We start from the raw sequence: 15,877 nt of genomic DNA on the forward strand, positions 1-15,877 counted from the left end.
TCCATGGTTAGTGGATCAATAATGCTTCTGAGGTAAGTGCTCTTGTGGTTGGCTTTCCTCAGCTTGGCCTCAGGCGTCGAGGCAGCAGAGCGTTGGGATTTGAAACCAAACTTGGCAGCAATTGTTGACATCGTCTTTGCTGGGCTGCTAAGCTGATCTAATGATGGGAGACAAGAAAGGAGGTGGTTAGACATGATTTTTTTGTCATCATTTGACACAAATGATGTACTTAACAATGATCAAATTCATTTATGTTACATTTTGGAAAAAGTTACATCTTGTGCCTACAAATTGAATAAAATGAGGGCTGTTTTTTTTTTTTTTTTGATGGAAACCTCGGTATAAATCACTATCAGTACTTGAAGTTCCACAAAAATTGCACTGAAAATAGCTCAAGCTAGAACTTGCTGGCTTACAAAATTGAATGGAAGAATGAAAAATTTGTCAACCTAAAACAGCTAAATTGAGGGAACAAGTTCAGGAACACTTTACAATGAGGGTGCATTAATTTAACATGAATAATGTAAGTAAATGATGAGGTTATGGAGTGTATGTTTTTATGGGTTCTTTTTTCAATTGTAAACCAGAATTATTATGCAATATTGTGCCAATGCTGAAACATTTTGTCTCATCGAGGCCCTCTAGATTTAAATTTGTAAGGAGCAGAAAATGCAAATTACCACAGATAAAAATTTACCAGGTAGTCATGGAATTTAATCTTAAAATAACAGTTGTTTTTTTCTGCAAGAACAACGACATACACACATTATATTATTTGTAAAGAATATCCTGTATGCCTCCTTGATTCATTTGCGAGCTGCTCGTTAAAAAGAGATGCTAGAAGCAGTTTTGCTGCCCCTAGTGTCCAGTATCGGTGATGTCTCTGCAGCGAGGTAGATGCTGGAGCAAAAGCCACGCCCCCCTCCAAGTCACCGTTGACTCTCGGCTTTCTCACAAGCCGGAGCATCGGGGGATGTAGTAGAGGAAGCAACGGGGAAGGCATGGATCCCGTTGAAGAAACCACGAGCAAAACGGTTGATATTTACCGTGACACCTGGGTCCGGTTTCTAGGTATGTAGTGTCGAATTTATTCTTTGAGTTTCTCCCCGAAGAGACCGCGACACATCGCGGAGGCATAGTGGAGCGGGAGAATGACCCCGGGGCGAGCTTGCTAACTAGCTAGCTAGCTAGTTAGAAGGTAACATAGTCCCGCTGTTGTGGGACTATTTATAGCAAACTTGGCCATCGAAGGATTTGCTGTCACCAGAGGACGTAAAGCCGACGCTTTAGTGTCGCTATTAATTGGATGTTTACACGACACATTCACGTTATCCGGTACTCTGAAGCTGGTTTCCCCAGTAGCTCACTTCTTAACCGAGCAGGAGTTGAGCAAGTCGAGGCGGTGACTCATACGAACGTGAGGACACGCCTGCGGGTAAAACTACACCGACAGCACCGCTGTTACAGCGGTTACACCTTATTTAATGGAGGACGGGGTCTTTTCACCGCCGTCCTTCTCTTACCGAGGGTCTTTCCTTGGGACGTTGCTCTAAAGGTCAGGCACAGCACCCAGTGTGAAGGGCATTAGTGCCGCAGCTGTTGTTCCACACCCCCTGTACCTACACCTACACCAGTCAGTGTACTTTGTTTTTAAAATTCCATTCATTCACAAAAATACATAAATCTGTTCGTTTCTGTTTTAAAAATCGGTTTCAGTTTTGCAACATTGACGAATGTGATTCAGACAAGTCACATCTGCAATACCTGTGACAATTAATGACAATTAAAGTCCACCTGAATAGACTGCCCGAGTGGAATACTGGACCTCATGAATGTCCCCCCCCCCCCTCCATTGTTTTGTTTGCATTTCGTTTTCTACTTGTGAGATGTATACATATACAGTACATCCTTGAAAGAAGATGCTAACTCTTCTTCATTCAGTCCTCCTATCACTGCATTTGACTGCACTGTCTCTAGCATGTTTGGAAAGGATTAGTTTGTACTTCCATGAAAAATGGCAATTATGTAAGAAAAGATTGGACTGTAGCAGAAATGTGGTTGTTTAGATTATCTGAGTGAGCGGGAACGTTTCTGTCAGGTCCCTGTGGTTATCTGGGGGTGGGGGCAGATTTAAAATATTCACTATTTATGTGGGGGCCCAACAGCCCACTGAATGCCTCCTTTTGTTAAGGTCAAGAGTTTTAATGAGGATATAGGAGCTTAATTACATTTGAATCCCACTCCTGGATGTCCTGGTATCGTGTTCCTTCCTTTATCTGGGTCACTTCCAAAATCAGCTCTTGCTTTAATTCTACATAGTTGCCAGTTGTTAGTCAGTTACTCTCTGTTGTTGCCATGATTAGCCATTTCCCAGCTTGCACTCTTTACTGCTGAACCTTTCTCCATTTGAATTTTATTTTCAACCTCCTCTCTTTTTCCTTCCCATCTCTTCTATATCTCTTCAATATCTAGTGCACACAAACACACACACACACCCTCAAACACCTTTTTTCCTTGGTGTAGTACAACTAGGAAATCATACAGTGTAATCTGAAGCTTTAGCTGATCATGTTAAGTTTAGTCTCAGCCTACTAAGCAGCTGTATGAGATATTGTCTTTATTATTATCCAAATGCACTGGTTCCAAATGTTGTGTTAAATCAGCATATCAGTTCCATTTTTGAGGCAGCAAGGCATGTTTTTTCCAACAGTTGCACTTTTCAAAACATTTCTGTTAAACTCATGCAACAACTGGAAACTTAAGGAATCCTGTTAGAGGAACCTGTCCACCATGTAGTTTAATAATCAAATAGGAAACACTTTTTTATTGCATCTGAAAGCTGCTGTTTTTTACCCAGTCATTGCTGGGTTGTACACTGAAAAATGCTCTTTTTTTCTCAGTAGTTCCCTGTCATGAGAGCTATGAACACTAAATCATTTCCAGATATTAGTACTATCCTGGAAATACAGGACACACCCCTTTTTAATTGAGTTTTATTGCTTTCTATATTTTCTTTGAATATTTTAATGTGAAATTCACGCATGGGACGGTTTCAGTACATGAGAATATTTGCGTTTCGACCTGATGACAGCTAACCATACGTATGATGTTTTAGAAGCTTCTTGAAGGAGACTTGGAGGGTTCAAGCGTGTGCATGTTCCCCCCCAGGTTATGCCAATGAGGTCGGGGAGGCCTTCCGTGCTCTTGTGCCAGTGAGCTTAGTGTGGGGCAGCTACGCCATCGCTACTGCCTACGTTACCGCTGATGCTGTGGATAAAGGGAAGAAAGCAGCTGTGGTATGTTCTCACACTATGTGTACAGAGAGCTTGAAGTGTGTTATCTTCATCAAAAACTCCTAATAATAATAATGACTGACTGTGCATCTGCTCCAAAGACACATGGGGAGAAGCCAGGCAGGACGACGCGGGTAGCGGTGGCAGTCGTGGACACGTTTGTGTGGCAGGCCCTGGCCTCTGTGATCATCCCAGGCTTCACCATAAACCGTGTGTGTGCTGCTTCCCTCTACCTGCTGGGAAAATCCACCAGGTGGCCTCTTCCTGTCCGCAAGTGGACCACCACAGCGATAGGGCTCTCCACCATCCCCTTCATCATCACTCCGATAGACAGGTCAGCGGTGTTTCTAGTGCTCCGTGTGCTTTATGTGGATTATATAAAATACAGATTATGTAAGATTTAATTTGAAGGGTTTGGCTGCCTGCATGTGATGAGCAGTTTGAGCTGCACTTGCCTCACTGCTAAGTGCTTTAACCCCGTCCGCTGTGTACTGTGGCAGCGGGCAGCCGTGCGCTGGGGCCAGAGACCAACCCCAGTTCTCTCTGCCAGTGACCTGGTCAGGGACACAGGCAGTAGTAACTTCCTCCTTGACTCATCCTCCTATTAAATTCACGCCTACATAGATCTGATACACACTTGTGTTGATCAAATGTTCAAATATCTGCATCAAAATGATGCAAAATAAATATTTACTTACATGCACTGAGGGGTAAAGAACAGTTTTGGTTCTCCAGTGTCAGGCGTGTGACAGGGCATGAATTCAAACATCACATGTTTTAAAATTAGAGCCAGCGCATATCAAATTTCAGTGGAACTATTTTAACTTGTTCTTGGTTGACAGCTGCAATTGTTACAAATGTTCATGAAGTTATTCGAAGAATCCTCTTAAAAGTTGTACTGAAATTTATACAAACAAACAGCAGCTGTTTTAAAATTGTTCAGCAGACGTCAAAAGTTACTTTGTGAGGATTCTTATTTCTCAGGAATTTTTTTGTGTACAAATTCCCTTTGACAAATGTCATAATGAAGTGTGTGGTTGGGACAACAGTAACCTGAGAGAAACTGGCTCGTGTGCTAATTCATCCTGTTTTCTCCTCTAACATGCAGGTGATAGTCAGCATGTTTACTCTCTGTCTCTGAAGTACATACATGTTTATAAATGGTAACACTTAGGATTCTTCCTCAGTTACTCTGCGAGCTACACAAACTGCACACCGATGTGTCACGTGTCCACTCTCTGCTCTGTGCAGGTCGGTGGATTTCCTGCTGGACTCGAGTCTTCGAAAGATCTACGATGATGGCGAGAAGCACAAATAAGGAGGGTGGAAAACCGGACATGAGCTGATGAGCCACCAAAGAAGGAGTTCACGGAGCAAGATTTCACAGATAATTAGAGACACAAATATCAAAGCAAAATTAATATAATATATATGAGTTGGCTAAGATGTTGAAATTGAAATCGTGATTCTTGAAATATCCCTCTGGGTGTACTTACCCTCCCAGAGCAATCTGGGCTGCAGCATCAAATAATGATTAAAGAGGAATGTAAGGGCGGGAAAATGATAAATGACAGTGAAATTCTGCTTCTCCAAGTAGTCTCCGGCAGGGAAACATGCTGTTATAATGCTGTGGCTGCGCACAGAGAGGAAGCTACAGTTCCAGATGTCAGGGAGAGGAACTATGAGTCCTCACCTCCTGTTTTTATTAGCCATATTCAGTGGTACTGTAAAGAAAGGCCAAAGGTCCAGTTTACCACAATGGCCCTCTTTATTTATTACTCAGAGTTTTTTTTTTTTTTTACTTACTTACTTGTTCAAAAAAAAATGTTTTGTCTCTCGGAAGATTTTTCCAGGTGTCTTCTGCTACACCTTTTTCCCTTTTTTTTCATGTTATTTTTTGGTCATGGGAGCCATAAAGGTTTGCACTGGGAACATTCTTTTACGCCATAGTTACATACGTGATTCTACAGACGTGAATTTCTGTCTCTCTCTCTCTCTCTCTTTCTCTCTCTGTGTAAATGTCTCTCCACCTGAGAATTCCTTTAGTAGCATCAACCTCATAAGTATTTCTAAGACTGATCATGTTTGCTGGATGAGTGCGTTATCAGATGACGTTAATTCATGTCATTTGGAACGAGTTACAGCTGGAACTCCAGATTACTAGTTGTCTGGGAAATGCCATAGATTACCCACTTAGTCTAAACCTGTCGCTGTACAACTTGAACAGGTTTTTTTTTTTTTTTTTTTTAAGTGATGAAGACGAGGATGAAGCACATTGCATTTACTTTTGCACTTTCTCGAATACTTTAGTAGGTCAATGATGCACGTATGAATACGGTTAAAGGGCCTCATTTAATGTGTCAGGACTGTTATTAGCTGATTGGATGTGTGGTGTCCAGACATCAGCAGTTACCACTAGACAACAGAAATGGGTTACAAGTGAAATCCTGTCCGAGTGTTCACACTGCATCTGTAAGAAACCTTAAACCACTTCCAATTGTGGTTTGCAGCTGATCGTGATATGTCACAAATCAGATTTGGTCTTGCAGTCAGAACAAAGCCTCAGAATTATACAGTCATGTTTATTGTTGCCAAGGCTTTGCTTAAAGGAGCAAAGTCATATTTACTGTCTTGTGCTGAACTATGCAAGAGAACAAGTCTTTCAGACATTGTTCTCCTACTTTACTTTAAAAAAAAGGGGAGGGAAAAGAAGGGAAATCTGTTTCTAAACATTGCTTCATACTGTACTTCAGCTGTCACTCACAGCCAAAGGGAACACTGAGAATCTTTCTTAGTCATCAAACACCAGTATACCATCTTAGCAATAACCGTGTCAGACCATACCATGGAGGATGTGGTTCACACGTTTAAACTGAAAGATTTGAGGGCGTATCAGATAGTAACACGCTAACGAGTGTTTATACGTCTTATTTGATGATGTTTCATAGACAGGCCAGGTCACAAGGCCACTGAAAACACTACTTTTTCCCGACTGACAGTTGCAACGCAAGGTCAAGTCCTAAGTGTGTATGAGGGCATTCGCTGGCTGCAGGGTTGGATGTTTCCGTTCACTTAAGCACAGAGATTACTTTGACCTTGTGTAATTTTTCACAGCGGACAGTTATAGCAGGAGAAGCCCAGGTGTTTCTAGCAAAGGCTGCATGGTTGAAAATCATGAGATATGCCTGCCAGTTAAGCATGTGAACAGGCTCTTGAGCTGGGACGCCACAATGTGAATGTAAGGACAATTTCACCTTTGCTTTTACCAGTACGACATGTCTAATCGTCTTCTTTACAACTGGTGCATCCATCAACATTTTATATTCATATTCAGTTTTCCTCATTTCCGATTTTACATCTTACATTTCCTAAATGTGTTTTTACATGTTGCAAATAAAAAAAAAAAATCCTTCGCTCAGCAGTGTTTTCGGAAGTGGGTTCTATGAATCACATTCGCAGCCTTCACTGACTTTTTTTCCCCCACTCAAACTGTGAGTTTATTGTAGTTCACAAGGTGGAAATTTTTCTTTCTACTGAGAAAGAAACTGATAAAACCTGAGGCTTTACCTCTGTCGTAATAATCTTCCTGTAATCACTTCTGAAACACTGGAGAAAACAATTTATCTTTCCTGAAATAAAGTCTATAATGCTAATCATGTGTGATTTGCCTTATTCAGTTATCACAAATTAATAGAGAAGTTTCATATGGTTGGGAAAACCTTAATGTGTCACCGAATTTGAAAATGGCAATTTCCAGGACTGAAGTCAGGAAATTTTGTGAAAAAATCATGAAAATGTACGTCAACATATTTTTTTACAATTTGAAAATACTTCACTATTTAACGAAACGTGACTCTACGAGCCTGCTGGTTTGCTCCGTCACTGAACTTTGATCCTCTTACAAACTTCATTTGTTCCGATTTTTGACATTCAGGCTGCTATCTTTTACAGTCAGTAAGTAAAGTAACTTCATACGTAAGCAACTAAAGCTGGAGCACTGCAGGAAATACTGACTCAACTCAGTTTGCAGGGAAATTATTGAGCAATCACTTAAAAGAAGTCTGATTTCAAAAAGCAGCAGAACTACTTGCTCTGAAGTTTCCACTTCCTAATAACCAACTATCACCCTCAGATGAAAGCAGTAATGGAAGCACCCTAAAGCACATGAGACCCTGGGGACCCCCCCTCCTCTCACACTCACACACACATTCTCTCTCTCTCTCTCTCTCTCTCTCTCTCTCTCTCTCTCTCTCTCTCTCTCTCTCTCTCTCTCTCTCTCTCTCTCTCTCACACTCTCTGTCTGTCTGTCTCTCTCTCTCTCTCTCTCACACACATCATTCAAGTCATTTATCTTGATTGAGTCTGGAGGACACAGCTGATGCCAATCCTCCAGATGAAGAGGTCACATATATGTAGAAGCAAATCCAAACACTGCAGGTCTCAGTCATGTTTGTCCTTAATTTTGTATTTGTTGCTCTTTTGGTCTCATCAAGTAGTCAATCAGGTGAGGAAAAAAAAGAAAAAATCTGAGTGAAATTTTGGATGATAACTTTTTGAAAATTGTCAAACTGCTGCCTGCGTTTCCAGGTTTTCCTCGATACGTCCTGGGCCAGTGGATTCTCACTGAGAACCCCCAGTATGAAGAACTATATGAGCTGTCTTCGCCAGCAGAGGAGATGATAGAACCAGAGAGCCCACCAGTTATTGAACATGTGACACTGGGGGCCCAGACATTGCTTACCACTTCAGTGGTGTCCGTTTTGAAAGAACAAGGTGGGCTGTTAACTTGTCCACAAATACTGCAATAAATGAGTGTTCACTGTTAGCTTTTTCTTTTTCTGTTAAGATTCAAGTGAGAAAGGAGAATCATCCGTGTGGAAGATGGTCCTGGTTGTGGCCGTCCTGCTGGTGTCTGCGGTGGGGTCTCTGGGTGTGGCCTACTACATGTGTATCTGGAGAGGTGGCAGGATTCACTACCAGCCTCAGAAAGAAGGTTATGCTTAAATCATGAATAAATGTGTTTTGTGGAAACCAGTAACTCACTTTTTCCTTTTTTATACTGAAGATGTTCTATAGTAATTTTCTCGTAACTTTGTGGTGGGAAGGCATTATTAAAACATTTGAGGATCTATTGAAGCAGAAAATTCTTTCTGACCCTTGGCCTCCTCTTTTTACAGGCTGTGAGCCGGCTGTGTCTTCAAACTACAGGTCTTAACCCATTTTAAAGCTCTTCCTGCAGGTCTAGCTAGGGTACTATTAGCTTTACATTTCTAATGTACTGTTGGGACTTGTGTGTGTGTATATATTTTTAAATGACTAAAAGTTTCTCCACAGGAACACAATAGCTTAAGGTCCTGTCTACCTCCCTTGACAAGGAAGTACTTCAGGGTAAAAGTGGCTCCAAATTTTCTGCTGGATCCTATTATCTACACTTCATAATTGTCAATTTTATACCAGTGTGTTACCTGTGGAGTGCGAGTAATTTGGTCAAACACATGGAAATGCACTTAAGATAATTTTAGACTCTATTCTTGAAAAAGGAAGCCAAAATTTTGAAATTCTTGTGTCAATAGTTGTTTTTTTTGGATGCATCTTGTGTAATGTACAAAAACCATCTTGCATCTTTGTGGCCTCAGCCCAATCATTTCCCCAGTTCTTGTAATATCCACTAGAGGTCCTCACCACTCATGAGTTCATGTATTAGTCTTTTAAAGCTAGACAGGGGGTGTTAGTGATGCATGTGAGAATCTAAGTGTCTCAGGACACCAGGAGAAGGAGCCTGAACTCTTGTTGGCTCACTGTGGGATTGTTAACGTGACTGCACCCTCAATCAAGCTTTAGCTCCGCTGTATCTGATAACACGGCTGACACACAGATTGTATCTGCTTCACCAAGGTGTAGCCTGCATGCTCTGTTTTGATGAAATTAAGTTTGAAAGCTGGTTCTCTGCAGTGACAAGTCAGCATTTTCCTAGAAACGTTTCCAGATATTTTCTTTAGTAACTGCCAGCACCACCTATCACTGAAAGTCACCTCAAACTCCTGCTTGTTCGCAGCCTCTGGCGGAACATTTCCCTCTTCATATGAATCCATCTTGATCGGAATTATTGCAGAATTGACAGCAGGCAGTTGGCAAAAGCAGCGCAGTGCTAAGAGTAATGTTTTAATTCAGTGTCAAGCAAGCAGGCTCAGATCAAATCCACAAACATTTATAAGTCCCCCTTGAGCAATATCAGGTGGCATTAAGGGGCCCAAGGAGACAAAAAGCTGATGAATTGAATTAATCTCGCCTCCTGTGATGGATGGGCCTGTTCACAGGGGGTTGGAAAATGGGAGCATTGTTCATCTGTCACTCCGATTGCCATGTCCCTCTATGATTTGTGCCTGGGTTGCGAAGGCCACAAGTGGCCGAAAGACCTCCCTCTTTCCTTGTCACTCGTCTTGCTGCTTTTCTTTTTTCTTTCCCAGGAATTTGCAGCCTTTCAATTGCCTCCACCCCCACAACCCACATTGATATCCATACAGCCAGATGCAGGAAAAACAAGCCTTCACTCAGGACAAGCAAACATAAATATCTGTCACTCCCGCCTCATTTTGTGTACAGCTCGTGGGGCTGCATTGTAGCTTGCAGTGTGCACATTTTAGATGGAGTTATGGGCACTCAGATGGCAGTCATAACAACTCAAACGTGTTTTATGTCTGCTGGGTCACAAACAGGCTTCTCGAGACTACTGCGCACATAGTCTCAAGCTAGAATGTGCGTAAGATGGAACATTATGTAATTACAAAATATAGAAACATTAAAAAAAGGAAAATATAATTACATTTTCTGCCCATGTGGTGACAAATCTTAATTGCATCGTATATTGAAAGTGGAGCGAATATAAAGTCCAGGCAAATTTCCCAAAATATCGAATCTGTGGTCTTGGTGACTTGTTGTGAACAGTATGTAATCTCAGCTTCAATCAATACAAAAGATGGAGTTTGATGATGGTGTGAAGTGGCATGGGATCATGAAATATGTCATCAACCATTAAACAACCACCATCGGTAATTAATCTGACCTGACTGAAATTATGTTCGCTGACACTGTTGAGCAGCATTACAGTAATATACTACTGATATCCCGACAAGACACAGGGAAGTTAATATTAGAGATGAGCAATCACCAATTTTTTTGTGATATAATGGGAACGTAAGATATACGCATCTCGATTGGCATTAGCCTACTAATGAAAGGTAGTAATAAATACAATACAATAATAATACTGTTGAAGAGACCAAATTAGAGAGCAATAAACATTTTTTTGTGACGATAGCCCAAATCTAATCATACAAAACCAAAATTTGTAGTTGTGTAATGTTCACATTATGTCATCCATTCGTTCTGATGCAACAGATGCAAGTTACATTAGATAATGCAACATTAACCTGCTAACTCAAGTCAAATATCCCTACAGAAGCTTTAGCAAAGGTTAGCATCTTTGGTCAATTCAATTGTTAGGTAACCCAATGATTTTATCCACAGTCAAAACTGAACTCCAAATCCCTTTATGAGTGTAATAATGAGTAATGTTCCATCATGTCCAACACGTTAACTCATTGGCAGAAGATGATATGAAGCTAATGACTAGCAACCAATGTCGCAGTTAAAAAAAAAAAATGAAGAGGAACGTTTGTGGCCTACCCTTTTTCAGATTTTGTTGACTAAAACTAATCGTAATCAAAGTGAAATGATGCTAAACGATGTTACTGACTAAAATGAGACTAAAGTATGAACAAGTTCAAGTAACCACATCTAGACAGTTACTATTTATATGTTTAAGATAGGAATAAAATCCTTCGACTTTTTGTCAAATAAAATTAGATTAAACACAACTAGACCAGAAATATTTTCAAAAGTAGTTGACAAAATTCATACTATTTGTTCACTGCAAGTATTTGGGATAAATTAGTACAGAACTCAGCAAAATACACAGCAAAGATCTAGTGACTGCTAGACATTTTAATGTTCAAATGTTACCTTTCAGGGCTACACCTTGTAAATTGGTTCTTTGCTCAAGGTCTTTACTTAAGATTGCATCTCATGTTCTTAAGGCCGAGACGATTTAAGGTGATCCACAGTAGAGCTCGGACTTTCTCCACTGCTTTAGTGATCTCTGTGGAGCACAAATTGAGATCCACTTAGTGACCAGATGATACGTGCAGCTGGAGGTAAATGAGTATCTGTGGCGTGAACACTGGTGAGGGGCAGCTGCTGGACAAGTGGTGGAACTGAGAAAGGTCATCTGAAGTGAAACTAGCACAATCTTAAGGGTGGCTATTTTCCCCAGTGCATGCTGGAAATTTCCCAACATGGTTGAAGGAGGATGAGTAAACCAAAAAGAACAGAAGTCAGGCTTTATAGTTCCAGTACTTTCCTGGATACTGTAAAAATCTTACTGACTTCAGCATCAGTCATGAGGTATCATTTGAACGACCGTCACGAGACGCTGAGATTTTAGTCACTGGCCCAGTTACAAGTTTTGCCCTGATAGTTGGTCCTGTTTATTTGACTCACAGAGAAAACCGGACATGACCCTTCACCTTAAAATAACAGAAGCTAAAATGATCAGATATAGTCATTATTGATGGTCAATGGGCCATAATTCTATTATGCTACAATTGTGGTGAATGCACCACTCTCTCAAATGGGTTCTCAGCTACATACACACTCAGTTCCCAGCGCCCCCCTTTTTGACTGAAGGACATGTTTGTGGAAAGGCCACTTTAAGGGCACTAACTGAAATGTTTAACGCTCACCAGTCGATTTATGGAGGTCAGCAGGAGGCTACGTTTTTGGAAACAAAAGAAGAGGGCAATGTTAAAGATTCGGTTTCACGAATGATTTTATGTTGTGAGCAAAAGAGAAACAAAAGACATCAAATATAGGAAGCCAACATAAAAATAAAGAATGAGGCCAGAACCGTGTCACTGAGCATTAAACTAATAAATATCTATTTATGTCTGTGAAATGTGAAGACAGAGGGCATGCTGCTGGATTATGCTTTTATGTTGAATTGATTGAGTTCTTTACGCTCGACAAGAATAAAATTAACAATTTTTTTGGGGGGGGTCTTTAGAAATCAAACGCATACCATTGGAACTTGTAAACACAAAATAAATAAAATAATTTAACATACAAATACAGGATCACACAATATAAATCAGGAAAAAAATATACATGACAGGCTGAAACTATAATTAACTGGCATGACAGAAAACAAACGATCTTCTTTTTAAATTCACATCGGGAACCACAGAGTGACACTTTTATGTGACAGAATGATGTCAGGAAAACAAAAACGATTCATGTCGATCTATATGCTTTTCTCTGATAAACATCCCAGAAGAATCAGGCCAAACAAACAGCAGCATGCCAGTTCTTGTTTCAGCAAAGACACGCCGGTTGTGAGGCGGTGATTCCTGATTTGACAGTTTGATACAGGCTGTGTGCTCTGTATGCTGCAAGAAAACACTCTCTCTCTCTCTCTCTCTCTCTTTCTTTGTGAAATGAATTAGGAGAACATGAAAACTGAGCAGACCTTCAGTGATACATTATGTATGAGGAGCTTGAAGGCTCCTACTGAATTCTGTTCAGGTGGCATCAGAGGGTGCAGCCAAGTGGAAATGCTAGCTGGTCACTTAAAGCACACTATCTGTGGTAATCTTTCTACATGAAAGCTCTGCATGCGGCTTTGGCAATACTAGTCTACTTGCAGGTTGAAATATGCAATACAACCAGGCTTCTATAGTGGCCACAGAGGAGACTTACACTGGCATTGAGGGATTAAAGGCCTTGCACTCACCTTCAGGCTGTCTCCTATCATGCATAACTTTAAACTGCTATTTGCAATGTAAATTAAAATCTATATATTTTTTGCACATCTTGATTTACTGGTCACTGTTTGTCTATAACCATCCTACGAACCCGCGTAGAAAGAGAAGTCTTGCAATGCTCGTGTCATCTGTGGATCAGCAAGTTTGACAGCTTGATGTGATTTCAAAAAATCGGATAACATACGGTATATTTCTGTTGTCATGAGATAACATCTAATTTCCCCCCCACCCATCTCCCAAGTCATCTTACAAAGATATCTGCAGCTCATCGTGAAATCAATATGCTGCGGAAACACCATTACATCAGTCTTCACGGTGCTGGAGTGAATCTCTGGAGATCACCGATGAACACACAGGCAGAGACTCACACACACAAATGTAGCAGTGTGTCCTTTGATACAACAAAACTCATTTAAAAGCACCAAAAGACACAAGAGTGTAATTATGTTGTGTCTCAACGCCCCAAGTCAAACCTTTGCTACAAATATGCATATATAAAACCACAGCGATGCTGTATCAGGATGAATCACACTGGCCGTAGCGGGCTCACAGGGGAGGGTCCTCTTTGCCGGCAGAAAAACAGCACATTACATTCATTAGAAGTGCAGAGGAAGGTGACACTGCTGAGGTAGGACAAACCAAAGAACACAACATTGCAGGATTTTTGTGTCGGTCACTTTAGATGAAAATGAACAGAACAATAAACTGACAGATGGTTGGACAGTCACCCCTCAGAGAGCAAAACCTGTACCAGGCAGTTAAAAAAAACAACAATGAGATGATATCAGTCTGGGAGACCTGTAGACGCTCTGTGATTTAAAGTGTGTGTGTGTCTCTCTCTCTTCCTCTCTGGCACTGCTATAATTTTCCTGGGAGGAATGATGGATGAGGTGGTGTCAGCCCATGTTCATTATAATGCACACCATCTATTCTTTTCAGCTAGACTCTACCTCGCTCTAGGAAATGCCGTTGAGGTTGCTGGTGCCGCCGAGAGAGGAGTTACTCTCAACTGATATCATGGAGAGAGTTTATTGTGAGGAATGTGCTTGAGTGTGTGTGTGTGTGTGTGTGTGTGTGTGTTAACTTAGTGCACAGTCATCCATCAGTCACTAATGAAGATACTGAGGACATGCAGCAATTTTTCTTTGAAGAAACACACCCCACCCTTCCGTGTCCACGCGAGCATAATCCTGCAAATCAGGTTGAATCATTAAGGAGTACTCCTACAAATAGTAGCGTGCAAAAAAAAACACCATTTAGAAAAACATATAGCAAGAGCAAAAAAGATTAAATACTCTGATTGTTTAAGACAAATAATATTGTTTCTTGTATCAATTCTGATTATTATTTTATGACATAGGTATGTGTTAAAGATATATTCTACCTAGAACTGTAATTTACATTTCACTTACTCACAGTCGGATCTCACAAAGATGTTTTTCTAGGTCATCCCAAAAGTCAGAAAATTCTAGTCACATTTTTTTTTTTTTAGCTTGAAGCTACTGGAGAGCGACTACTAACGATACTGAAACACATTGTGCCTTACGCTCCAAGAATCCCCCCAACACTTTGATATGAGCTAAAAACAGACAAGAATACTTCCACTTTGGCATGACAGTTGAACTTGTTCACACTCAATCTAAGCACTTGTGGATTATTGGGGGATATGACTCATTATAGGACACTTGGTTGATATTGGATGATGCATTTGAGAGTTTATAAATGGAAATTAAGATAAGATAAAACAAGATAAGGCAGCACAGTGGTGCAGTGGTCAGCACTGTGGCCTCACAGCAAGAAGGTTCCGGTTGAGCCCCAGCTCCAGCACAGGATCTTTCTGTGTGGAGTCTGCATGTTCTCCCTGTTCCTGTGTGGGTTCTCTCTGGTACTCCAGCTTCCTCCCACAGTCCAAAGACATCAAGAGGGGACCAGGCTGATTGATACTCTACATAAACTGTAGGTGTGACTGTGAGTGTGAATGGTTGTCTGTCTCTATGTGTTGGCCCTGTGATGGACTGGTGACCTGTCCAGGGTGAACCCTGCCTCACGCCCAAAAGCTGCTGGGATAGGCTTCAGCCCCCCCAACCCCAACCCTAACCCTACCCCCCCCCCCTCCCTCCACGAGCGTCCCTTAACAGGATAAGCGGAAGAAAATGGATGGATGGAAAATTAAAAAGGGTTTTGATAGAAAAGCCCAGCAGTACAACACGCTGCCACTAGTGGAGTGCCGTGTGAAATTTAGAGGGGTCTTTTGGCATAAACTTCACGTAATACCAAAAGAGACCCAGATAAAGTCATTAAATATACTGACCAAATATATTGAGATGTATGATCATGCATGTACAACCTAGCAGCTTCTCCCCAGGAAGGAAGGAAGTGAAGGGCTGAGTAGAACCTACAAACTGGTCCAGTTCTAGATTTGCTGTGTTTTCAAAGTGTCATTACATAATTCTTGTGATTTGACACAATACAAATAAAACTGTCGTGAAAAAGTACAACCCCCCCCCCCCAAACTAAGCTTGAAGAGGCTGACGTAACATATACTTGATGGATCAAACTCTATCGGGACTTCTTATGAACAAACTTATGAAACTCCAATAACAAATCCTAATCGAGTAAATTGGGATCTGCAAGGTGTTGTGCTGTGTAATCATAAAATGCAAATCTTTTGAATTTTAATATATTTCACAGCTGGGGTCCGCGAGA

At 41.0% G+C, this 15,877-nt stretch overlaps 2 protein-coding genes across 4 annotated transcripts; both read left to right on the plus strand.

The window, feature by feature from the left end:
* Positions 1-923: 923 nt before the first annotated feature.
* mtfp1 (mitochondrial fission process 1) lies at positions 924-6,938 on the plus strand. Its single transcript, XM_086187159.1, has 4 exons — positions 924-1,071; positions 3,169-3,296; positions 3,395-3,627; positions 4,545-6,938. The coding sequence occupies exons 1-4, from the start codon at positions 1,002-1,004 to the stop codon at positions 4,609-4,611; spliced, it is 498 nt and encodes a 165-aa protein (XP_086043285.1). The 5' UTR covers positions 924-1,001; the 3' UTR covers positions 4,612-6,938.
* Positions 6,939-7,673: 735 nt separating this feature from the next.
* On the plus strand, positions 7,674-9,821 carry LOC147243957 (uncharacterized). 3 transcript variants are annotated; one of them, XM_086187346.1, is made up of 5 exons: positions 7,674-7,797; positions 7,881-8,066; positions 8,140-8,286; positions 8,471-8,501; positions 9,761-9,821. In XM_086187346.1, the coding sequence occupies exons 1-5, from the start codon at positions 7,740-7,742 to the stop codon at positions 9,804-9,806; spliced, it is 468 nt and encodes a 155-aa protein (XP_086043472.1). In that variant the 5' UTR covers positions 7,674-7,739; the 3' UTR covers positions 9,807-9,821. The 3 variants fall into 3 exon arrangements, with proteins under 3 accessions (XP_086043472.1, XP_086043473.1, XP_086043474.1); XM_086187347.1 differs by lacking the exon at positions 9,761-9,821 and adding an exon at positions 8,628-8,658; XM_086187348.1 differs by lacking the exons at positions 8,471-8,501; positions 9,761-9,821 and having other exon boundaries at positions 8,140-8,331.
* The last annotated feature ends 6,056 nt before the right edge of the window (positions 9,822-15,877 follow it).

Source organism: Aulostomus chinensis, chromosome 19 (assembly GCF_037954235.1).
Source record: "Aulostomus chinensis isolate RoL2024-O1b breed Wild chromosome 19, RoL_Achi_v1.0, whole genome shotgun sequence".
Lineage (NCBI taxonomy): Eukaryota > Metazoa > Chordata > Actinopteri > Syngnathiformes > Aulostomidae > Aulostomus > Aulostomus chinensis.

What these genes read in the sequence shown, in the direction of transcription:
- mtfp1 (XM_086187159.1), top strand. Translation starts at nt 1,002, where the DNA reads ATGGATCCCGTTGAAGAAACCACGAGCAAAACGGTTGATATTTACCGT. An exon ending in CACCTGGGTCCGGTTTCTAG is followed by an intron (nt 1,072 to 3,168) that starts GTATGTAGTGTC and finishes GTTCCCCCCCAG; the next exon opens with GTTATGCCAATGAGGTCGGG. An exon ending in ATCATCACTCCGATAGACAG is followed by an intron (nt 3,628 to 4,544) that starts GTCAGCGGTGTT and finishes TGCTCTGTGCAG; the next exon opens with GTCGGTGGATTTCCTGCTGG.
- LOC147243957 (XM_086187346.1), top strand. Translation starts at nt 7,740, where the DNA reads ATGTTTGTCCTTAATTTTGTATTTGTTGCTCTTTTGGTCTCATCAAGT. An exon ending in CTCATCAAGTAGTCAATCAG is followed by an intron (nt 7,798 to 7,880) that starts GTGAGGAAAAAA and finishes CTGCGTTTCCAG; the next exon opens with GTTTTCCTCGATACGTCCTG. An exon ending in GCTGTGTCTTCAAACTACAG is followed by an intron (nt 8,502 to 9,760) that starts GTCTTAACCCAT and finishes TTTCTTTCCCAG; the next exon opens with GAATTTGCAGCCTTTCAATT.